This window comes from Somniosus microcephalus, chromosome 1 (assembly GCF_052327205.1).
Source record: "Somniosus microcephalus isolate GS21.2 chromosome 1, FLI_Smic_1.0, whole genome shotgun sequence".
NCBI classification, from domain to species: domain Eukaryota; kingdom Metazoa; phylum Chordata; class Chondrichthyes; order Squaliformes; family Somniosidae; genus Somniosus; species Somniosus microcephalus.
The window spans coordinates 208,110,238-208,135,301 of record NC_140987.1 but is presented as its reverse complement, the minus strand read 5'-3'; the positions used below and the strand labels follow the sequence as shown (position 1 = coordinate 208,135,301).

General features: G+C 45.7%; 1 protein-coding gene across 1 annotated transcript in view; it reads right to left on the bottom strand.

Annotated features, from left to right (window-relative positions):
• hapln1b (hyaluronan and proteoglycan link protein 1b) overlaps positions 1 to 24,569 on the bottom strand; it is a 63,613-nt gene extending 39,044 nt beyond the window's left edge. The window contains exon 1 of the mRNA XM_085989363.1: positions 24,354 to 24,569. Within this exon, the coding sequence (XP_085845489.1) occupies positions 24,354 to 24,459 (106 nt within the window). The 5' untranslated portion in view covers positions 24,460 to 24,569. The remainder of the gene's footprint in view (positions 1 to 24,353) is intronic.
• Between the last annotated feature and the right edge of the window lie 495 nt (positions 24,570 to 25,064).

Here is a 25,064-nt window from a genome sequence, read left to right as displayed (position 1 = left end):
TGTCAGTAAAACAACAGACAGCATTCGACCGAGTGTGGCACCAAGCAGTCCTAGTAAAACTGAAGTAAATGGGAATGGGGAAAAACTCTCCAGTGGCTGGTGTGGTTGTTGGAGGCCAATCATCTCAACCCGAGGACATTGTTGCAAGAATCCCTCAGTAACCTCCCTAGGTCCAACTATCTTCAACAATAATCTTCCCTCCATCATAAGTTCAGAAGTGGAGCTGTTCACTGATGATTGGACAGTGTTCAGCTCCATTCGCAGTTTCTCAGATAATGATGAAGAGGTCCATGGTTGTATACGGCAAGGCCGGGACAAAATACAGGCTTGGGCTTGTAAGTGGCAAGTAACATCAGTGCCACACAAGCGCCAGTCAATGACCATTTCCTATAAGAGAGAGCCTAACCACCTCCCCTTGACAGTCAATGGCACTACCATTGCTGAGTCCTCCACCATCAATATCCTGGGGCTGCCATTGACCAGAAACTCACCTGGACTAGCCACATAAATGCCATGGCTACTAGAGATCAGAGGCTGGGTATTCTATGGCCAGTGGTTTGTCTCCTGCCTCCCCAAAGTCTCTCCACCACCTACAAGGCACAGGGAATGTGATGAAATACTTTCTACTTGCCTGGATGGAGGCAGCGGATGGGTGCAGCTGCAACAACACTCAAGAACCTCGACACCATCCAGGACAAAGCAGCCCGCTTGATCAGCACCTTATTCCCTAGTCTAAATGTCCACCCCTCCACCACTGATGTACCACAACTGCAGCGTGTACAACCTATAGGATTCACGGCAGCAACTCACCAAGGTACCTCAGCAGCACCTCTCAAACCCACGAGCTCCACCATCTAGAAGGACAAGGACAGCAGGTGCATGGGAACACCATCACCTTGAAGTTCCCCTCGAAGTCACACATCATCTTAGCTTGGGCATATACTGATGGTCCTTCATCGTCACTGGGTCAAAATCCTAGAACTTCCTACCTAACAGCATTGTGGGCATACATTCACCACATGGACTGTGGCGGTTCTAGGCCACCTTCTCACACGCAACTAGGGATGGGAAAAATGCCAGCCTTTTGTGCGATGCGTACCTCCCGGGAATGAATAAAAAAAGAAGCGCTATACTTCAAAATAATGTTTATAATCAAATACGGTCACTCTGGGCCCTGAAATCCTTGGACTTTCTGACACTGTGCTGCAGTAACTTTTTCGGAAGTGTGGCAGAAACCCCATTTATGTGAGTATGAAGCTATGGCTGCTCAGCAACGGGACGTCCAAATATTTTCATGGCCATGGTCTTAAATAATACCATTCAATTAGCAACATATTATGGCAAGAAACATTCTTAAGAACACAAAGAGACTTTTTATGCAATTTGTACAAAATAGTGAAAGCTGCATGTTTACATCTAGATGTTAGTTAGTTTTGAAGTGTTATGATTAATTACCTCTATTGAGTTAGGCTTGCATAAACCCAAAGCAAATGGTTGTTTTTGAATAAACTAATTTGCATTCAAATTTGGTTACTATAAACCTCTTCCAGGCAATTGTAATAGGAGTTAATGAATTGCATACTCAAGGTTACTGTCAACATCTCCTGTTATCTGGGTCACACCATAAGTATATGCACATGGCCTACATGACAGGAACATATCTGATAGTGCCTATGGATACTTTCTGTTTCATTAAGGACATTTTTATTTCAAGTTTGATGAATTTGGATGGGAGTACAGTTTCAAATTACAGTACTATTTTGTGAACTTGCTGTGTGTTTTATTGTGGTTAGAATATAGTTTCAGTACTAAATTTATTTTTGCATTCATACTGTCCTTTTGTTTCAATTAACTGAAATCTTCTCAGATATACTTATTTGTAATTATTTAACATTACTTTTTTTCAAAGTGCGAAATCTGTTTTATATTCTGTTATTTCCTCCCTATTCCTCCAACTGGGTTCCCCCTGCATCACACACCATCCAAAACTACGAGGGCGTGTCCCTATTGCTCACAGGCCTTCACTGGTGTCACTCCAAAACCAATCACTAAGGGGAGTGCCACTGTGTATACAATGGCTGTGGTGAAGGCGAGACTGATTCTTTAAAGCTTCCTCCTTTGTTGTTGGGAAATAGCTGGCATTTCTCCGCAATGGTCTGGCTGAGATCAGTAACTCAGCAAGTGGAGAATATGGGCATGAACCCACATCTTATCAAGGCACTACTCTGCTCCCTAATTAATTGACATTAGTTGGTAATTATTTCTAAAGATGCTTATTTAAACTTGGATATATGATAGTCAATTCTATTGGTTTCAGCACTGTTCAGGATGTAAGTTAATTTGCTTTGGTTTAATTGATATGAATGTTCTCGTGAGAGGAATTACTCTGATCATTATGTGTAGTGACATCACAAATGTGTTCTTTCCTCCAGTCAATACTTCTTGTGAAAATGTAAATACATTCATTTTGAATGCGTTCACAGCTCTGCTAGCATATCGACCAGAGGAAATATCAATCAACACATTTATGACATTATTACACATAGCAACAAAAGTAATTCATCCCTGCCTAATGGTTGCTGGGAAATTTTATTTTCTATTGAAACCAGTATCTGCTGTAGCTAAACATTTGAGTGGCATGCTACAGTAATTTTTTACTCGTCAAATATTCAAAATGTTGAGTGGTCTCAAGATGTTAAAGGTATTGCACATGTAGGTGATGCTGTAAACACAATGTAACATGACAAATGGAGTCAGGCATAACGTTATGTGATGCTCAACAAGCAAACACAAAAGAAGCATAATCTGATGCCTCTTAGATGAAAATTCCACATCCCCCCATTGAGCTAGAAATAATCTCTCAATACGCTCCTACCCACATATTAACTTTTCATCTCTCAACCCATCCTCGCCATTGAGCAAGTTTTCGGTCTTTAAACTCTTCCCCATCAGCAAAATTTCTACCTTCAATCCCCCCTTCCTATTACAAAAGCTCTCCAAATATAACCCCACCCCATTGAGTAAGTTTTTGGGCCCCAGCCCTCCCTGTAACTGTGCGTGTTTTTGGTCCTAATTCCCCCCACCCACCATTGTGCAAGTTTTTGATTCTTAACTCCCTCACCATGAACATTATTTTAGCCCTAAATCATTCTGCCATCTACTGAGCAAGATTTTGGCCCTTAAGCCCTCCCCCAATCAAGGTTGTGGCCTTCAACCTCCTTTTACCACTGAGCAAGACTTTGACTCCAAAAAGATTTAAACTCCTTTCCCTATTCCCGCTGGCTGCATTTCCTGTTCCAACTCAGCGATTGGCTGCCAATCCTTTCTCCCGCAACGCCCCATGGGCTGCAATTGCCCCTCACAGGGTCCCCCTATCTTGCTCCATTTCCCCATTGCCAATAACCCCTCCATAGCAACCCCTCCCATTTCTCCACCTGATGGCTGACTGTTCCATGCCTCAAATTCCCAATCTGAGTTCCCTTTCTCAGCACTCCCTTCGCTCCCCCTCTCCTTTCTCTTTCTGCCCCTCCCAAATTTCCTCTCCCCTGCCCTCTTCTCTCCTTTCCCACTGTTTTCTTCCTCCCCTTCTAGCAATGCTCCCTTTTCCCTCTTCCTCTTCACTTCCCAATTCCTCTCCCTTCCCCCTCCTTGCCTTATCTCCTCCCCTCCTCCTCCCTCTCCTTTCCCTCCTATTTGGTTCCTCCTCCTCCTTCCCTCGTCCCTGCCTCCCCACATTAATTCTATTATCCCCCATTCTCTCATCCAACTTGATTTGATAAATGCATATTGGTCTTGACTACCTGTGTGCAATGTCATGGGAGACCGATTAGTACTAAAATTGCTCAGTGACATAAATTATGAACATCATGTTATGGATGGTATTATTCACAATCTGTGTATTATTCACAATCTGTGTATACAAAGAGCACTGAAAATAACTATTTTCTTGTAACTTTTTAGTGGCATCAATGCCTCTTTACATTTTTGAATTAACTGTTTGTTGCCAATGACACAGCAAAATCCCTCACATTGCTCAGGCACTATGCAGTGTTATGCAAGTCAAAACACTGACTGATGAAATTTACAAAGTTATGACAATTAGGCTAAAGAAATACCAAACATTATTACTGTAGGCATTCAAAACAATATACCCAGGCACAATCAGGTCTAGCTGCCAAGGTTGTCCTCAAACCATTTTAGATGTATACAAACTCTCTTATTCTACCATCACCCTGTCCAACACTAGTCTATACCACCTTCTCCCACAAATTCCAAAACAAGCCTACACTATCAATTCCCATACTTTTCCAGTACAAATTACTGTCTCCACTTAATTTAAGCTGAATCATCAATGCAGTGACTGAGGGAATGCTGCATTGTTCAAAGTGTTGCCTATCAGATGAAATGTTAAACCAAGGCCCTCTTCAGGTGGATGTTGCAGATTCTACAGGACCAATTTTAACCCTGCCTGCCAAGCAGAAACCGGGCGGGCAGTTAAAATGGCTTGTGGGACTTACCTGCACTGATCTGGCTGCCTTCCCGTGGGTTCTGATTTTAACCTGCTTCCTTAGCAGGTGAGAGGGACACCCGCCAGGAGCCAGCAGGGTCCTGCTTTAAATATGCAGATCAGGCTCTGATGGCGTCTTTGGGGCCCAACTACAATTTTAACTAAAGACCTGTATGAGGAAGCCGTTGCGGCTTCGCTGCCAGACCAACCTAACGAGAAGAGGAGTTGGGGCCAGAAAAAAGCCCAAAACAGTCAGCGGATTTTCTTTTTCTTACTTTCCTTTGGGCCAAGAGAAGCAGGGGCCCACATGTAAAGTTCAAGCCTCCCCTGCTCTGGGCTTTCACCCTTCCCCAGGCCACAAGGCTCTACCAAATGCCATAGCAACCAATTAGCTGATTGCTGGGGACCGTTCCTTCGGGTCCCTGATGGCAGCCTCCAGCAGCCCGACATGTTGCTCTGGCCTGCCAGCCAGCTGCCCTTTCCCATCAAGTGTGGGCAGGAGACTGACGGGGCTTATGCAGATGAGGCCCGGGAGTTACAATCTCACACTGCTGCGGTCCAGATGGTTTGCCATCTGTCTCAGCACCCACCCGTTAAAGTCAGGCCTTATGACACTATTTGAAGAGGAGCAGGGAGTGTCCATTTCAACATTCCTTCCTCAACCAACATTATTAATAAAAACAGATTAACTGGTAATTCATCTCATTACAGTTTTTGAGATTTTGCTGTGTGCAAAAGTTTTCTGAAAAAACAACAGTTCAATGTATGTGAAGTGCTTTGGGATGTTTTGTAACACTTCTCCGCCTTCCATAGCGCCTTGATAAAAGTTTCTACCTCCTTCCTAGTGCAAGTTTCTTGTACTGGCGCTAACATTTGTAAAAGACACTGCTGCAAAAATATACAAAACAAGTCAAATATCTCCTATGTTGATGTATAACAAAATAGAAGGATAAATGTTCATTTTGAAAACAGCTATCTCCTCCATGTAGGACCCTATAGATTATTCTCATCTCTCTCCATCTGCATCCTCAAATTCATACCTTTCTATTCCCTATTTTTTTTTAAATCAGCACGGTCTGCAGCCAATGGGAGGGATGGCAATCTAGTCCATATCTCAGCAACCTCAAGTGTGCAGAAGTCCTTCTAAAATTACATTTCTTTGCAATTTCCTTTGCATATAATCATGCTAACTTATTCTCTTCTCCCCACCCAGCACATCTGCCTCACCAACTCTCTTCATTGGTTTAAATATTTATATTGCCTCCTCAAGTTATCCCAATGTAAACAGTTATCTACATTAGCGTCTTAAAATCGTCACTGCTCAGATCAGCATAGTAACTATAAAATTAGCTTGGCTCAGTGGTAGCAATCTTACCTCTACATTAAAAGGTATGGGGTTCAAGCCCCATTTTGGGACTTGAGTTCATAACCTAGGCTGGCACTTCAATGCAGTACTAGCGAGTGCTGTATTGTCAGAGATGCAGGTTTTGGATGAAATGTTAAATCAAGGCTCTGCCTATCTGTTTAGATGGTTGTAAAAGATCTCACTGCATTTTGTCGAAGAGAGTTCTTCCGGTGTTCTGAGTGCAAACTGGCTGCCACATTTGCCTACATAACGACAGTGACTGCACTTCAAAAGTAAATAATGTCCTGATGACATAAATAGAAGAAGGCGGCGTCTAAGGCCCCAAATGAGATTTAAAATCCTGCATCAGTTTAAAGGGGCAGGGTGACTCAAGGAGAAACAGATGGCATCTGCAGAAGGAGTGAATAAACAGGCTGCAAACTTTACATAAGCAAGGTGGAGGTATTGATGGGTGATATTAGGCAGAATAAGGAATCTATTCTTGGTGCTGGACACAAGAGACCTGCCAATGCAGCTGCTAGTATGATGTGGAAGGAGCTGGCAGTGGCAGTCAATGGCATCCCTATAACCTCCTAGAGTCCCCTACAAATTAGGAAGAAATGTATTCACTTGACACAAAGGTAAGTGACCTGCCAACACAAAGTGAGGTGACTGGTGAGAGCTCAGAGAGACACCATCATTGCCTGCCCTCAGTCTTTAGGCACTGCACTTCATGATGCTCCATGCACCACTGTATCTCTCACATGGATTCCTCCACTTAACCTCCCCATACTGTTGTGTATGTACCTTTAAGGGAATAACTGGTCTCAGACTGCAGTACCGGCAGTGACCACCCCTGTATAAAAGGCCCTAGCAGGCTTCTGTAGTTTCAGTTTCCAGGTTGTCTCCATTCAGTAAAGACTTGTTATAATCAACTCCTGCAGTCCGTGTCTCAATTATACACGGACATAATACATACATCTGCCATGCATGTTTAGAGCTCAGCTCCCATGTTCAAGCTTCCTTACAGGTCCTTCATCTTCACTCCACACTTTGAAAGCTAACAGATCAATTGCTCCCACATTCGGAACTATCCGCAGCTGTATCTCATGCATGCAGGATATCCAGTGCATGCTCTCTAAGGGTTCTGAGGACTTTAGTGCCACCATTGTTTGTTCTTCTGCAGATTATAGAGCACCAGTATCCTATTCCTAGTTTGGATGGGACAGCTGGAGATCACACTGATGAAGCTGCTTTCCCTCAGGTTAACAGCACAACAGAGATATTCAGCTAATAACAGAGATACATCCCCGATTCCTTCACAGGTGGAAGGAACAGAACAGACTTGGCTGAGGATGAGCCAGTAACAAATAATCAGCCTGTCACAAGTTTACCTCAGACTCAGTGGTACCAAGTGAAGGGCCATTCCATCCCAAGAGGCTCATCATAGTTCTGAGCAGCCATTAATGTCTCAGAACCCTGGCCTTTCAGTGGCACTTAGGCACACTGTTAGAATAAGCCTTAGGAAAAATAGAAAAGTCATCAGGGGATTTCCGTGCTGAAAATTCATTGAGAGTATTATAAATTGGTTTTCATCCATTATTGGAATGGTTTATTTTGTAATTTTATGAATACAGTAAGCAAGGAACTGATATGTTGCACTTCAGTAATCTGTTGGCTTGCATTTTCAGTCAAAGCACCATTCAAGGAGGAATGGAGGGGTTTAATGTAAAGGCAGTTTAGACAAGATAAAGATGCTCTATTAAGAGAAGTGTGCTATGACAAGCGTTGATTTATGCTTCAGGGAAGGTGTTCTGATTAAGCTTCAATCACAGTCCTCTTACTGCTGCAGTTGTTGCTTCTGCTGTTTCCTCTTTCGGTGGCTCATATTCAATCTCCATGATGTCGCCATCTGTCCTCCTCCTCTGGCTTTTAACTTTAAGGCCTTTCTGGGTAGCGAAACTGTAGAGAACACAACAAGCTACCACAATTTGTGATACCATGCTTGGAGCATACTGAAGTGCCTCCTAACCCATCCAGACATTTGAACATTCCTTTTAGCCTTCCTATTGCTTGCTCAATGTGAATTCCTGTTCTTATGTGAGATTCACTGTATTTCTTTTCTGCTGCTTTGGTGAGATTGTGCAGTGGTATAAAATCTTACAGCACAGAAGGAGTTTATTTGGCCCGTCGTGCCTGTGCTGGTTAAATGGGATATGAAAGGCGAGGGGAGCCTTTGTCTCCAATGAACTATCCTGACACTCACCGTTCCTTTTGAAAGAGCAGAGGCGTTCAACTGCCAAACTATATATACATCATGGCAGCTGAAAATATGATTGGCAATCATATGAAGGAACTGATGTCTGGAATCCCATACAAGTTGAAAATTGAGGGAGTGACATTCCTTTCTGTTAGCCACATGAGTGCAGTCAATTCCATCAATAACCCTGAGATACCCTGCAAATCCCTTCTTTGTGGGTGTTGTCTTATTAGACGCAGTACCCGTGCAGCCGCTTGCTTCTTTCCTCCACTTCTTCCTCAAACGTCATCATATGTCATCAATAATAATATCATGTTAAAGAAATGCTATCCCCATTGGAAACCTCAATTTCCAGGGTTCACAGAAATTATGCCAGATTGTCCGGGCTGAGGATCTGCTCCAGGATGAAAGCTTTGGAAGAATAGGGCAAAAAGATTTTTCCCAAAATATGCAGTTGTGGCAGAGCCACTGAGGGACTCTGGACAACTGTACATAATTCCCTTTAACGATGTGTTAGCGACAGACTAAATCCGTACCATTGTATATACTGTTTGTATGTACAGCACGCGGTCCCTTTAAGAGCACGGGCGAACGCGATGACGTCGTGCCGCTAATCACGTGATCACCCAAACGCGGGAAAAACGTGATGATGTGGAGCTTCCGACCTATTAAGACCTGTATTCATAGTTCTCTTGCATCAATCTGTTTAAACTCGTTAGTTTAACATTAAAAACCTTTTTGATTGAGTTCGACGCAGGCAATCAATCTGTAGATAGGAATTTGACCATTCCTACATTGGTGACCCCGACTTTTGTGAACGGATTTCGCAAAAGGAACACAGCATGGAGACGAATGCCGTTTCGTTGAAGCTGCCGCAGTTTTGGGAGCAACAAGCGACCTCATGGTTCATCCAAGTTGAAGCCCAGTTCGCCCTGAGAGGCATCGTTGAGGATCAGACCTGTTACTTATACATGGTCTCCGCACTTGACGGATCTACCGCCTCGCAGATCGTCAGTCTTCTCGGGAACCCCCTAGATGACCGCAAGTATGAAACTCTCAAGGCGCGGCTGCTACAGGTTTTCGGGCTCACGAAATCAGAGTGCACCCGTCGGCTGCTCGCTATGCCCGGGATCGGGGACTCCCAACCTTCCGAGCTGATGAGCCACATGCTCACACTCCTTGGTGCCGAACCGCAATGCTTTCCCTTCAGAGAGTTGTTCCTCAGCCAATTACTGGAGCAAGTGCAAGCGGCCTTGGCGAGATCCGAGGTCGAAGACTGCGCAGCACTCGCTGCCGAGGCAGACAAAATATTCGCTGTTATGCAACAGTATTGTGCTGCCACGAGACGCCCATCCCCCACAGATGCCGGCCCAGCTCCTCATCCCGCGGGGCTGTGCTTCTACCACATGCGGTTTGGCGCAAAGGCGAGATGTTGCCGTCCTCCCTGTAGCTTCTCAAAAAAAAAACAACAACTCCGTCCAATGAAGCACGGGTCTAACGGGTGCCCCGCGGCCGCGATGGCAATCGGCAATGCAGGCAAGCTGCTCTTCATCACAGATGCCCTCTCCGGTCGTTGGTTCCTCTGCGACACCGGAGCGCAGTGCAGCATTCTACCCGCGTCAGCCCTTGATGTACAGGCTGGCAGGCATGGCCTTCCCCTCGAAGCGGCTAATGGCAGAGCTATTCGGACCTTCGGCAGACGGCGGGTCCAGGTGTGCTTCGGCGGCCAGCGTTTTTTCCGGGAATTCGTTACGGCCAAGGTTTTGCAAGCCATTCTCGGTGCCGATTTCCTGTGCGCCAACGGCCTCCTGGTCGATGTAAGGAACCGGCGGCTGATCAACACAGCCACGTTTCACTCTATCCCTTGCCACCGTAGTAACACCATGTCGCGCACCGTCTCCTGCACTTTCCCGAGTCCGAATGAGTTCGCTCGCCTGCTCGGCGAATTTCCAGACCTGACCAGGCCCATGTTCTCCTCCACGGCCACGAAGCATGGTGTGGAACACCACATCACCACCTCCGGCCCCCTGGTCCACGCGCGGGCCCGACGCCTCGAACCTGGCAAGCTAGCGGTCGCGAAGGCGGAATTCGCAACAATGGAACGCTTAGGGACTATTTGCAGGTCGAATAGTCCCTGGTCTTCGCATCTGCACATCGTACCGAAACCTGGCGGCGGATGGCGGCCCTGCGGCGACTATCGGCAACTAAACGACGCCACCACTCCTGATCGATACCCGATCCCCCACATTCAGGATTTCTCTGCCCATTTGGCAGGAAACACCGTTTTTTCCAAGGTTGACCTTGTGCGAGGCTACCACCAGGTCCCGGTGCACCTGCAAGACATCCAAAAGACCGCAGTCATCACCCCTTTCGGTCTCTTTGAATTTTTAAGGATGCCGTTTGGGTTGAAGAACGCCGCCCAGGCTTTCCAGCGCCTCATGGACTCCGTGCTGTGGGACCTCAAGTTCCTTTTCATCTACTTAGACGATATCCTCATCGCCAGTCATAATAAGGAGGAACACATCTCTCACCTCTGCACCCTCTTTCAATGCCTCAGCCAACATGGCCTGATTATCAACCCAGCCAAGTGCCAGTTTGGTCTGCACCAAGTCGATTTCCTGGGACATCGCATTACCTCAGAGGGGGCGGTTCCTTTGCAAGCGAAGGTAGAGGCGGTGACATCCTTTCCTCGCCCGCAGAACATAAAGGCCCTGCAGGAGTTCCTCGGTTACCACCGTTTCATGCCTAAGGTAGCACTGCTCATGCAGCCCCTGTACGAGGCCCTCAAGGGCAAGTCTGGCAAGGATCCAGTGAGCTGGACGGTTGACATGGACCGGGCATTCACCGACACCAAGAGTGCCTTGGCCAACGCGACCATGCTGGCGCACCCGCTACCAGGAGCCACCATCGCCCTCACCACCGACGCGTCAGATTACGCAATCAGCGCCGTTCAGGAGCAGTGGGTGAACAGGACGTGGCAGCCGTTGGCATTCTTCAGCCGTCAACTGCGGCGTAACGAGCGGGCGTACAGTACTTTCGACAGGGAGTTACTCGCCCTTTTTCTGGCCATCCGCCATTTCCGTTTCTTGTTGGAAGGACGTCCTTTCACAGCCTTCATCGACCATAACCCACCGACTTTTGCCATGGCCAAGACCGCCGAACCGTGGTCATCTCGACAACAACGTCAGCTGACATACATCTCTGAATTTACCACAGATAGTCAGCACGTGGCCGGTAAAGACAACCTGGTGGCAGATTGCCTCTCCCGCGCGACCGTGCATGCGGTCCAGCTGGGCATCGACTACGCCTTCATGGCAGCAGACCAAGTCTCAGACCCAGAAGTGCAGGCTTACCGCACGAACACCTCTAGCCTCCAGTTGGCCGACGTCAGGTTCCATTCGGCTGGTACCACGTTGCTGTGCGACGTCTCTGTTCGGGACTCTCGCCCTATTGTGCCAGTCGCCTGGCGCCGCAAGGTGTTTGACGCCATACATGGGTTGTCACACCCGGGAATGAAGGCTTCTCAGAAGCTAATGTCATCTAAGTTCGTTTGGTGGGGCATGCATAACGATGTCCGCGACTGGGCCAACGCCTGCGTTGTCTGCCAAAAGGCCAAGGTACAGCGCCACATCAAGGCTCCACTGGCCACCTTTGCAGTTCCTGAGCGGCAGTTTGACCACGTTAATGTGGACCTGGTAGGACCACTTCCACCTTCACAGGGTTTCACGCACATCCTGACCATAGTAGATCGCACCACCAGATGGCCAGAGGCGGTTCCCCTGTCATCTACTACTTCGGCGCACGTGGCCAGGGCGTTCATCTCTTCATGGGTCGCCCGTTTTGGAGTGCCTGCTGACATCTCTTCAGACCGGGGACCGCAATTTTCCTCCGCACTCTGGAATGCGGTGGCTCAAGGACTCGGTGACAAATTACACTGCACCACAGCCTACCACCCACAAGCGAACGGTCTGTGCGAACGTTTTCACAGATCGCTTAAGGCTGCACTGAGGGCCAACCTCCAAGATGCTGGATGGGCAGACAAGCTGCCATGGGTCATGTTGGGCCTTCGTACGGCCCCCAAGGAAGATCTTCACTCTTCTGCGGCAGAGCTCGTTTATGGTCAACCGCTGCGAGTGCCAGGAGATTTCATGCCAACACCAACGGAGCCATGGTCTGCCTCATGCCAGCTCATCAGCCACCAGGAAGCAGCCAGATGTTTCGCGCTGGTTCCCACATCGCATCACGGGGTTCAGGGCTCTCATGTTCCAGCGGAGCTGAAACAAGCCGACTACATGTTCATCCGCCACGATGCTCACCGCGATCCACTCAAGGTCCTTTCCGCGTGCTAGAGGCAGGAGACAAAACCTTCAAGGTGGATGTCAGTGGTAATCCGGACCACATTTCAGTCGACCGTTTGAAGCCGGCACACCTGGACCTTGACCGTCCCGTTGAGACCGCACAGCCACCGAGACGAGGCTGGCTGCCCACCGTCATCACGCCAGAACAAGAGCAACCACCTGCCAGACCGCCCGCCGTCCAACAGCTTCCGCTTCGGGAATACAGGAGTCGTTCTGACAGGCTTGTCAGACCCCCTCACCGTTTGACTTTTTCCATTAAAGGCAATTCTGGGGGGGCGCATGTGGCAGAGCCACTGAGGGACTCTGAACAACTGTACATAATTCCCTTTAATGATGTGTTAGCTACAGACTAAATCTGTACCAATGTATATACTGTTTGCATGTACAGCGCGCGGTCCCTTTAAGAGCACGGGCGAACGCGATGACGTCATGCCGCTAATCACGTGATCACCCAAACGCAGGAAAAACGTGATGACATCATGACGCCATCCACGGGACCGCCCAGGCATCCTCGTGGAGCTTCCGACCTGTTAAGACCTGTATTCATAGTTCTCTTGCATCAATCTGTTTAAACTCGTTAGTTTAACATTAAAAACCTTTTTGATTGATTGCCTGCATCGAACTCAATCTCTAGATAGGAATTTGACCATTCCTACACAGTTAAAGAAAAGTCTTAACCAAAACCATTTTCCTAACAAAAATCTTCTACAGTGTGCCTTTAGCACTCCACTTCTGCCTTTATCAACTAGCCCTGGCAAACACAGTTGCATTATGCAGGCGCTTATTAGAAGGGCAGAATTCAGGACATGAATGGAGGAATTGACATCTTTAAAATAATAAAGGGATTCCTTAGGGTAGATACAGAGAAACTATTTCCTCTAGTGGAGGGATCTAGAACAAGGGGGCACAACATTAAAATTAGAGCTAGGCCAGTTAGTAGTGAAATCAGGTGGATTTTTTCACACAAAGGGTAGTGGAAATCTGAAACTCTTTCTCCTAAAAGGGCGATGGATGTGAATCAATTGAAATTTTCAAGACTGAGATCAATAGATTTTTGTTAGGCAAGGGCTTCAAGGGGTATGGATCAAAGGCAGGTAAATAGAGTTGAGGTACAGATCAGCCATGATCTAATTGAATGGTGGAAGAGGCTCGAGAGGCTAAATGGCCTACTCCTGTCCATATGTTCCTAATATACATACTGGTCCCAAAATTCTGCAGGGGTTCCACCAGTCTCCTGCTGTAATTCTGGTGTCAGAGATTCTGGCCGCATGGGGCAAGTGGGCACTAGAGATGGGCACTGTAGTGGTGTGGGTGCCTGCCAGCCCCATGCTTAGTTGCATTCCCAGTGACCTTACAAACACCAGCAGGGTCAGTGGTAGAGGATGCTAGCGTGCATAATCCTGGCGTAACTGCCTGGATCCCATTCTGAGGAATTTCAACCATACTGTCCTTAAGTTATTAAGAACATTGTAAAATAATTGGGGAAGATTGAGAGTGACTAGTAAGAATGTAATTTATTTTAAGACTCCTTATAGTTGTTCATGGGTGTCACGTGAAGTCAGAGTAAATAACAACTTAATGTTCACTCTGTATGATTTACCTTTATTTAATATAATATATACTATGATTCATTTTTGTGGCTATCTAGTTTACTCTCAAATTGCTCTATCTACACTGTGGTCAATGGCCCATTCTTTGATTGCTTTCCATTAACTTAGGGGTTTCCCAAGGCACTGTTCGCTCTCCCACTCAGCAGCTTCTCTACACCAATGATCTCCACCTATTATCTGACACTATCCATTCTTACTATTGAATCCAATCTACATTCATATACTTCCTTCAAATCACATGGGGCCAGATTTTGCTGTAGCAGGACATTCAACAGTGTCTGCCATTAGTTAGACTTGCCCCTGAACCCTTCAGCTCAAAACATTTTGCTTACAAAGGGGGTGATTTTCTGACATTGGAGGAGGCAGGTTTGGAGGTGGGAAAGGCGGGAAAATCAGATTCAAAGAGGAGCACAGGGAGGAGTGGGGGCGGGGAGGCTCGGGGGACCGATCGGAGGGCTGGAGGAGCGGGAGAGGGGTGGGTGAGTGTCGGGAATGATTGGGGGCAGGAGCAACAGATTGGGGGCCAGAGGAGCAGATCGGGGGCCAGAGGAGCAGATTGGGGGCTGGAGGAGTTGGGGGGGGGGGTGGGTGGGTGTCAGGGATGATCGGGGGCCGCAGCAACAGATCAGGGACCAGATCACCAGATCAGGGGCCGGGGGAGCTGTTTGGAGCATCATTGGAGGACCAGGAGGAGCACGGGGGCCCAGGAGAAATGGGGGTGAGGCCCCGTGGCGGGGGGGATTCGGAGGCCTGGGGGCGGGTTCGGAACTCTGGGGGATCTCCGATCATGGGGGGAGTGGGGAGGCGGGGGCGGGGGTGGGTGGTGGGGGTTATGCAGGGACGCTGGATCAAGAAGGTAAGTGTAAATGCACTTACCTCCTGGATCCAGTAGTCCTCGCCTTGTAGGAATGGCTAGATTCCTAACTAAAGGACTGAGGTCGAGTCAGTCTATCAAACAAACGATGTTTAATACTAATCAACAGAGTTTAAAACGAAAACACAGGAGAACTACATTACAGGTTTGTACTCTTTGCTGGCTCCATGAGGACTGGTTAGGGCGGCTCCCCAGCCCGACGTCATGACGTCATCACGTTTTCCCGCCGCTGGAGGATCATGTGATCAGCGTGATGACGTCATCGCGCTTGGTCTCATTCTTAAAGGGACCGCGCTATGTACATGCAATGATATGAACAAAGATACAGATTCATTCTGTAGCTAATAATTTGTTAAAGATAATTATGTACATTAGATCAGAGTCCCCCTGGTGGCTCCGCCACAGCCTACTATTAGTTGGCGGGTTTCACGAGGCCTACAAAACCCGACCAGCTACAGTTAAATTTAAAATGGAGATTAAATCTGAAGCATACCAGTCTCATCATATTTAAATGGGTGACCCGCCTCCTGTGGCCTTTCCTTCAGTGTCCATTCCAAATAGGCGATGGTGCGGCTGGGGGGCTGCTCAGCTGTTGCTGCATTACGAAGCGGCCACCTAATTTAAATGACACTTAGGGTCCCAATGTGCCGACACTGCTTGAGCTCAAACTCCCAGCCACTTTTGCACTTGCCGTCCACAATGGGGACTGCTTGACAACTCAATTCTAGGCCTCAGGCCTCCACACCCAAAATGACATGGGTGGCATCTGACATAATATCAGTCTACATAAGAACATATGAATTAGGAACAGGAGTAGGCCACTCGGCCCTCGAGCCTGCTCCACCATTCAATAAGATCATGGCTGATCTAGAGTCATAGAGTCATTGAGTTATAAAGCACAAAAAGAGGCCCTTCGGCCCATCGCATCCGCGCCGGCCATCAGGCCCTGTCTAATCTAATCCCATTTTCCAGCATTTGGTCCGTAGCCTTGTATGCTATGGCGCTCATCTAAATGCTTCTTGAATGTTGTGAGGGTTCCTGCCTCTACCCAGGCAGTGAGTTCCAGATTCCAACCACCCTCTGGGTGAAAAAGTTTTCCTCAAATCCCCTCTAAACCTCCTGCCCCTTACCTTGAATCTATGCCCCCTTGTTATTGACCCCTCTACTAAGGGGAAAAGTTCCTTTCTATCTACCCTATCTATGCCCCTCTTAATTTTGTACACCTCAATCAGGTCCCCCCTCAACCTTCTCTGCTCCAAGGAAAACAACCCCAGCCTGTCCAGTCTTTCTTCATAGCTGAAGCGCTCCAGCCCAGGTAAGATCCTGGTGAATCTCCTCTGCACCCTCTCCAAAGCAATCACATCCTTCCTATAGTGTGGCGACCAGAACTGCACACAGTATTCCAGCTGTGGCCTAACCAGCGTTTTGTACAGCTCCATCATAACCTCCCTGCTCTTATATTCTATGCCTCGGCTAATGAAGGCAAGTATCCCATATGCCTTTTTAACCACCTTATCCACCTGTTCTGCTGCCTTCAGGGATCTATGTACATGCACACCAAGGTCCCTCTGATCCTCTGTCTTTCCTAGGGTCTTACCATTCATTGTGTATTCCCTTGCCTTGTTAGTCCCTCCAAAATGCATCACCTCACACTTTTCAGGGTTAAATTCCATTTGCCACTGTTCCGCCCATCTGACCAACCCGTCTATATCGTCCTGTAGCCTGAGGCTTCCCTCCTCGCTATTTACCACCCCACCAATTTTTGTGTCATCTGCGAACTTACTGATCATACCTTTTACATTCACATCCAAATCATTAATGTAGACCACAAACAGCAAGGGACCCAGCACCGATCCCTGCGGTACCCCACTGGACACAGGCTTCCAGTCACATAAACAACCTTCGACCATCACCCTCTGCCTTCTGCCACTAAGCCAGTTTTGGATCTAATGTGCCAAGTCACCCTGGATCCCATGGGCTCTTACCTTCTTGACCAGTCTCCTATGCGGGACTTTATCGAAAGCCTTACTGAAATCCATGTATACCACATCCACTGCGTTACCCTCATCCACACACCTAGTCACCCCCTCGAAAAATTCAATCAAATTAGTCAGACATGATCTTCCCTTGACAAAGCCGTGCTGACTATTCCTGATTAATCCTTGCCTCTCCAAGTGGAGACTAATTCTGTCCCTCAGAATTTTTTCCAATAATTTCCCTACCACTGATGTTAGGCTCACTGGCCTGTAATTCCCTGTTTTATCCCTACTACCCTTCTTGAATAATGGTACTACGTTAGCTGTTCTCCAGTCCTCTGGCACATCCCCTGTGGCCAGAGAGGTTCTGAAAATTTGTGTCAGAGCCCCTGCAATCTCCTCCTTTGCCTCACACAGCAGCCTGGGATACATCTCATCCGGGCCTGGGGATTTATCCACTTTTAAGCCTGCTAAAACCGCTGGTACCTCCTGTGATGAAATATATTCCATTCATCACTGCCTGTTTTCTGTGTCTTGTAACTGCCTGCTTTCTGTGTCTTTTCCCTTCCCCCAGTCCTCATGTATTATGTATTGGAATGTGCTGGAACTGGTTGTGTGCAGGGCTCCGCCCATACCTGGCTCCTTTGTAATCTAAGTTCAGTCGGGCATCAGCCTCCTGAAGGAAGACATCTCTCTATTTTACGTGTTATGTTCTGAGTTAATAAAAGCCTTACTTTTGTTCTGCTAACTTCGAGTCTCGGAATAATTGAGGCACATCACCTCCTCCCTCTCGATGCTAATATGTTCAAGTATATCACAGTCCCCCTGCCCGATTTCTATGTCTACATCGTCCTTCTCCATAGTGAACACAGATGCAAAAAATTCATTTAAAACCCCACCTACATCTTCTGGCTCCACACACAGATTGCCACTTTGGTCCCTAATGGGCCCTACTCTTTCCCTAGTTATCCTCTTGCCCTTAATATACTTATGAAGCACCTTAGGATTTTCCTTTATTTTGCTCGCCAGTGTCATTTCATGGCCCCTCCTCGCTCTCCTAATTTCTTTTTAAATATCCCCCTGCACTTTTTATACTCCTCTCGGGCTTCCTCTGTCTTTAGTCCTTTGTATCTGCCAAAAGCCCTCCTTTTTTTCCTAATACATTCTCGTATATCCCTTGACATCCAAGGTTCCCTGGGCTTGTTGGTCCCACCCTTGACCTTTACGGGAGCATGTTGCCATTGTACTCTCTCAATTTCCTTTCTGAAAGACTCCCATTGCTCCGATGTGGATTTTCCTACAAGTAGCTGATCCCAGTCTACTTTGGCCATATAGATTATGAAGATCCTAGGATGGATTCCTGGATTGTGCTGCATTTGCTGATCTCTTGGCCACTAATGGAGTTCTGCAATTGGACTCAGTATCCCTGACTTAGATAGTGAAATAAATCAGCAAGGGTTCCTGCCCTTAATTGTTCTAATAACCTCTGAGGAATATGTGCAAATATGGACACTTGGCAAAGACTTAACTGTGATGCTTCCCATGATTGCACAGCCTTTACTGTCTACACTCACAGATATAGAAAGGTCACTGGGGCAAGGCACTGACTGACTACTGGTGTCCTTAGAACTGTATGTCAGCATGATTCAATGACTCAAGAAGAAGTGAGGGAAAAGAGAAAAAATTAAATAAATAGTGTGTTAACAGGGTTTCTGCTAAACCTCTGCCGAAGTTAAGGTGGTTGTGCGGGAGAAGCCCTGAGGAAATCCACCCTCACCTTAAAAGCTGAATTTGATTTGCCAGGAATGGCATGTAGCCGAGGAGGTGAGTGCTGTGTGCAGTAATCTTTGCGGAATATGAGGAAAAAGATTTTTGACCTGAAGAAAAATGTCCAGGTAAGGGGCTAAAGCTATTGTGTATTTTATAGGACATCATCGGGGAAAAATTCATGTTGCCTGTGCCGCACTTTAGCATCAGGAGATGGCGATGAAATGCCGTTGACAGCTGTAATGACAGCTGATGCCAGTTCCAGCACCACACGCCATATCGGTGGTGTTGATAGTGCTGCCGGTAAACCCTAGCACCAGGGAGCACGTCATCATGACGATTGTGACGTCAGTGAGTGTGCAACGCTCACTGGACGCCCGATCTCCAACATTGGATTGAGCCACTTACCTTAAATCAGCACAGAACAATGACAGGGAGAGCTGGCATCTACAAGCAGAGAGCAGGCTGCAGCAGCATTATTTAAAGGCACCAATCAGGTGTAACTGACAGGGCTTTGCAGGTTCAGTGCCTGTTTGCTACTTCCTGCAACTGAAACAGCTCTCTAGTTATTTCAAGATTTTTTGGTGACAGGGAATGTTGATTCAAGAACAGAGGTCACTCATTATTTATTAAAGGCTTCTGCTCACAACACTTCCTCACAGTCATGGGGGCTGCAGGATTGCGGCATTACCTCAGGAGGAGGATGAGGAGGAAGAGGATGAGGAGGAGGAGGACAAGGAGGAACAGGAGGGAGGGCGGAGGCAGCGAGACAATTGACCTTTTGGACGGGCTGTCCATGACCATCTCAGCGGGCTCCGATTCACATGAATGAAACCCCAGATCCCCGTAGCGCACCAGATCCCCATCATACAATCCTATTACAGCATCCTCCTGGGCGCAAAGGTGAAATGAGAGAGACCACAAAATATTCCAAACACCACTAATAAATGTATCTATAAACATAGCACACATATCACATGAATTCTAATAACTAATGATCTTTGTGCCTGCCATAGTTGAATAGCTGTCATTGTGTGCAAGGTGTGAGATGTGGGTGTGAGTGTTGCTAGGTAGAGATTGTTGCTGGGTGAGTGCTGGGGGTGTGGTACATTGAGCAGTGTTTGAAGCTTGTGGTACAAATGGTGGTATGTAACATTTATTGACACCTTCACTCATTCTGACCACTCGTGTGAGCTCGTTAAACTTCCTCCTGCACTGGATGTGGGACCTGGGGCCCACAGTGCTGCCCGTGACATGGTGTGCCACCTCCCTCCACATAGTCTGGCAGACTTGTAGCAAAGGCTTCCTGCCAGTTGGTACAGGACTGCCCGTCTTCTCTCCACTGCTAAAACCAATGGCTTCCAAAGCTTCCTCGGGAAAACCCCCAGGCTCTCTCCCTAGGGCAACGATCTGTCATCAGCATTTGTAAATGAGTGCTACTTCTCTTTGTCCTTCTTCTTACGGTTGTTGAGGCAGCTGTACACCCAACAATGCTGAAAAATGAGGTGCTGCAGCATCAATGGACCTCCCTTTAAGCAGTGAAAAAAGCCTGATGCAATCATTACTTGTGTTTAGACTACATCTGAGATTGGTCCATCTTTTCAGTGTAACGCCAATGAGCTTGGGTTTTTAGACTAGCTTTATGGCTCCAATCATTTTAATGAGGAATGAGGACGAATTTTGCATGCAGTCTAGATGATTTTCACCTGGTGCTAATTCACCATTGTTAGTCTAAACACTGCCCATTCCTTGGCTGTATTGAGCCAGATAGCAATTCCCAGACATTTAGTTGTGAACATGTGGAGCAATAGAATAAACTATCACTGACAATGTTAAAATTACTGTGGTTACAGTACATCAGTAACATTACATTGTACAGTACAAATATATAATTACACAAAGTATGCTGCATGCTGACATTGCATATGCTCGAGGTCCTGTAATTTAAAGCACATATTGCTCTATTTCTAAGATAAATAACCTCCAAGAATGCTCGCCCATAGAGCGCAGGTGGTAGAACTCAAAAGGAAAAATGGTCACTGACATAAAGGAGTCTTTTTTGTAAGTGGAGGATGCAGCAAATGGAGGTCTTATCCTTGATGCTTGTTAGTCTCATTATAACATATAGGCCCTGAAATTCCACAAGGATTCTCTAGGTCTCCCATCATACCACTCATTTTCAGCCATTTACACCGTTTCTCTGGGAGTTCTGCTGGAGTTACGGCAGGAATTTCAAGGCCATAATATTCTTGCAAAAGTGATCATGAACTAAATTCAAACATAGTCACTGTGCCTTCACTGTATATAGCTTATTATTAGAATGCTGCAGAAGAAATGCTCCACATTGCAGTCACATTCTTACTCTGCTCAGTTGCCTGCTTTTATTTGGTGTCGGAGTTGGGTAGATTTCAGATCACCGAGTGATTACGGACCAGCCAATACCTAGTGGGGAACCAGGCAGAAGAATATGAATCATTCTCCGTGGTCCCAATCTAGGAAAGCTCCACAGAAGACCTCCCAGCAAGCAACGACACCTGCATCTTCTAGTATAATGTAATCACTTAGGAGTAGAACATGAGATAGCCCGTACAGCACTACTAGACGAGGCATAACAGGGAGACACAGTGGAGTACCACAATAAATACTGTGTGCCTTGCACAATACACAAATAAATGGGATGCCCATCACCGAACTGTTATTATGCCTCCTTATCTGTGTGCAGTCATATATAGGCCTCTATACTATGCTGTGCCAAATGCGCCATCATGGACATAGTGAGTGCTTCGTATACCGTACAATCACTAAACATTGTTTAGATACTAACTGGGCACGATGGAATGGAGACAGGCATGTTTTGAGTTAAGAAAGGAAAGTTTCAGCCATCAGGAAGCATGGTATTATTTTATTATTTTCTGGTATGAAAGGTATATTTCTGAGCACATTGCATGAAATGATTATTATTAGCAGAATTTGAAATCCAGTTTGTATGTAAGGATATTTTAGAAGGTATTGCAATTTTTTAATGGGGGATGAGTATTATGGTGACTGAATAAGTCAAATTCCATTTTAATACATGTAGTTCTAAGATTTTTACCAGTATTTTGAGGTTGCATTCCATGATTCCATCAATTTTGTTGTAAAAGCTGCAAACCAATAGTCTTGAGTATTGTATGTTACTTTTAATGGCAGCTATATTGTTGCTTTTCAATTGTGCTGTACTATACAGGGCATATAATTCAATGAGCAAAAAAAAATTGATGAAAGCCTGCATTTTGCTTATCTTCTTCATCTATGTCCTGGTGTAAGGCCAGCGTCTCACAAGTGGAATGGTTCTCTCTGTCTTGCAATGTTGTGTAGCATGCAGCAGATCTTTTTAATATGTTCTTAGGCATATTGTAAAATGGCCCAAGATTGACTGAGGCAGCAAAGATGTTATGAGGACCCCAAAAATTTGCCTTATGATGGTTTCCACTTTGATGTGTTCCCAATTGTACCTATTCCCTGACTCAGAACAGAGTTCACCTCAGTGGGGATATGAGCCACAGTAGTGCAGTGCAAACCTTGTTCCACCAGAAGCCACCCTTCCATTTCTACTGAATAGAAAGGACACAAAGTGAAAACGTCATGTGAGCTGCTGGTGAATCGTGGACTGACGTATATGATTTGCGCTGCTGGCCGCAACCCATCTGGATGTTGAGAGGATGCAATCCTTATGGTTGATGCAAGCCCTCAAATTGCAGGTGGGGGCTTGAATAGGTATGTGAGTGCAATCAATAACTCCTTACACCCTTGAGAAGCCAAACATACAATATAATTTCTCAATTGTTTCTCCTGAGGGAAGTTATGATAGAATAGGTATCAATAACGTCCTTTCGATACAACGGTGCACAACAAACTGTCTAATGATGCAGATGTTGCCCATGGGGGGACTTAAAGCTGCCAATAGCATAAAAGGTAACGGCAATAGTGACTTCAACTGTTACTGGCTGTGCCATTTAGACACTGGAATATGGCTGCAGGACTTCTTGCAGCAGCTGGCAGTGGCTAGTCACTGCTGCCCTTGTTAGCCACAAGTTCCTAAGCACTCCTACTCTTGTGGCACATTGAGGTAACCTTGCTGTTGACATACACCTGCTGGAAGGGGTGATGCCCTGTGACAGAGTCTGATTTCATTAGCCTGAAGCTAATACTGCCTCTATTCTTTTTCAGCTCATTATAGATGCTGGATCCATGTCCCATGGCTCAGGAGCAAAAGGAAAGGGAAAGTCTACTGGTAGTATCGTCAAAATTGTAAAGCTAAAGAAAAAAGAGAGCAAAGAAGCAATAAAAAATCAGTACTAGCTATTTAATGGACAGTAGCTACTATCAGTAGCAAGCAAAATCCAACATGTCTCATAAAGTCAGTCAGTTGATTCTGAACACCACTGTTCCTACAATTATTAGGAATGTTTCTTGCACAGTTTCTGTGATAGTTAAGCAATGGGATTTAACACAATGTTTACGATTCCCATTAACAAGCAATTAACAAGTTTTGGTTGCTAGTTCTCAAATTTCACTTTAATGCATGCGATCTGTGTTACTATTTGGTTTAGTAATTCATGTTAAGGTGAAATTTCAGAACTAGCAGCAAAAACCTGAGCACGTAATCTAAGATGAGAATCCAGAGCAGTACTGGATATTGCTGCACTACCTGAGATGAGAATCCAGAGCAGTACTGGATATTGCTGCACTACCTGAGATGAGAATCCAGAGCAGTACTGGATATTGCTGCGCTACCTGAGATGCATCTTTTCCACTTGGTTCAGGTAAACGTTAATGATCACACGGCACTATTCAAAGAGGAACAAAGAGTTCTCCTATAATACCTACCAACATTCATCTCTCAACTAATACCACCAAAAACTAGGCTAATTAGTCATTGCTCATTTCAGGATGTGTGAAAAATGGCTGCCATGTTTGCCTACTTAACAACAAGCATTTCAAAGTAATTCATTCTATGTGAAACACTTTGGGGTGCTTCTGTGGGATTTGATAAGGTGGTATATAAATATGAACTTTTTGTTTTACACAGGAGGAGTTGGTATAACCTCAGATGCTTGGAATCCCGCACATTCTTTGACTCTCTGAGCTGTGCAATTTCAAGGCCACAGATTCCATTATATATGAGACAGTCACAGAAGGCAAAGAAACAACAGCTGGTAAAAGAGATCAACAACAGTCAGAAACTGAGAGACTGCTGTGGAAAAGGGAGGTGCTATATTAATCTAACAGAATATGCCAGTGAAGAATGAGATGGGAGAACTGTGCTTGGTACCTGCTGGTTGCTGCTTGAAATAGATATAAGTGGAATAATTAGCAGGCATATGCGAGAACAATTAGAGTACAAGCTTGAAAAGAGCAATAATCAACTGTTCCAATAATTTATACATTAGTTATATACACTTCATTAATTGTCAACATATACTTAATAAATTACATTCAGGTTTTCTCTATATTTAATCTTTTAAGCAGTGTTCAATCATATAGAGTTACATATGAATCCATTAACACTAGAATTAGTGCAGTAGTATAATCTAACGACTTACACACGCTACTTAACAAAGATAGAAATACATTCCATAGCTCATCTTCCTGCCCGTGCCATTGCTGCCCTTACCTGCAATGTAGACCGTCCTGAAGTATTTTGACTCTGTGGAGTTCAGGCTAAAATGAGAATCAGCCCAGCAGACAGACACCAGAGCAAGTAACAGCAGAGAAGTCATCGTTGTGGCTGCAGAAATTCACTTCACTGTGGGAAAAACTAAAGGAATTTGGGTAGTTGAATAAATGAGCAGAGATTTCAGCAGCTGCAAATCGTCTTGAACACACTGCAGTCAAATACACAGAGTGATCATTATGCTAATCCACAGTGGAATTTGAGTGGACAGATACAAGTATTAAGATTGGAATATGAATTGTTATTACATTAAAATCCAATTCTTGCAACATTAGCAATTTTGCAGCAACACTGCCATACATTACTGAGTAAAAAAAAATCATGTAAAGCTTCAACTACAGTTTCTACATTATTTAAGAAAGATATTCATACTGTAGAGAGAAGCAAAAACTCCTGTTTTTAGCATTAGTTTGGGATAGCACATACAATATTTGCAACTGATTTTTTCTTTCATATTCTGTTTTAATTTTGGTATAAAACAGCTAGATTTGAAGAATGAATACAAAAAAGTATCAGAAAACAACTCAACACTGCAATCAGAAATGTGCTTAGAACTGCAGAAAACCCTTTGCAGTATTTTACTTTTATCCTTTAAATAGAACTGAGACATGAAAATAAAATTCAAGAAATCAACTCACCATTTTAAACAGA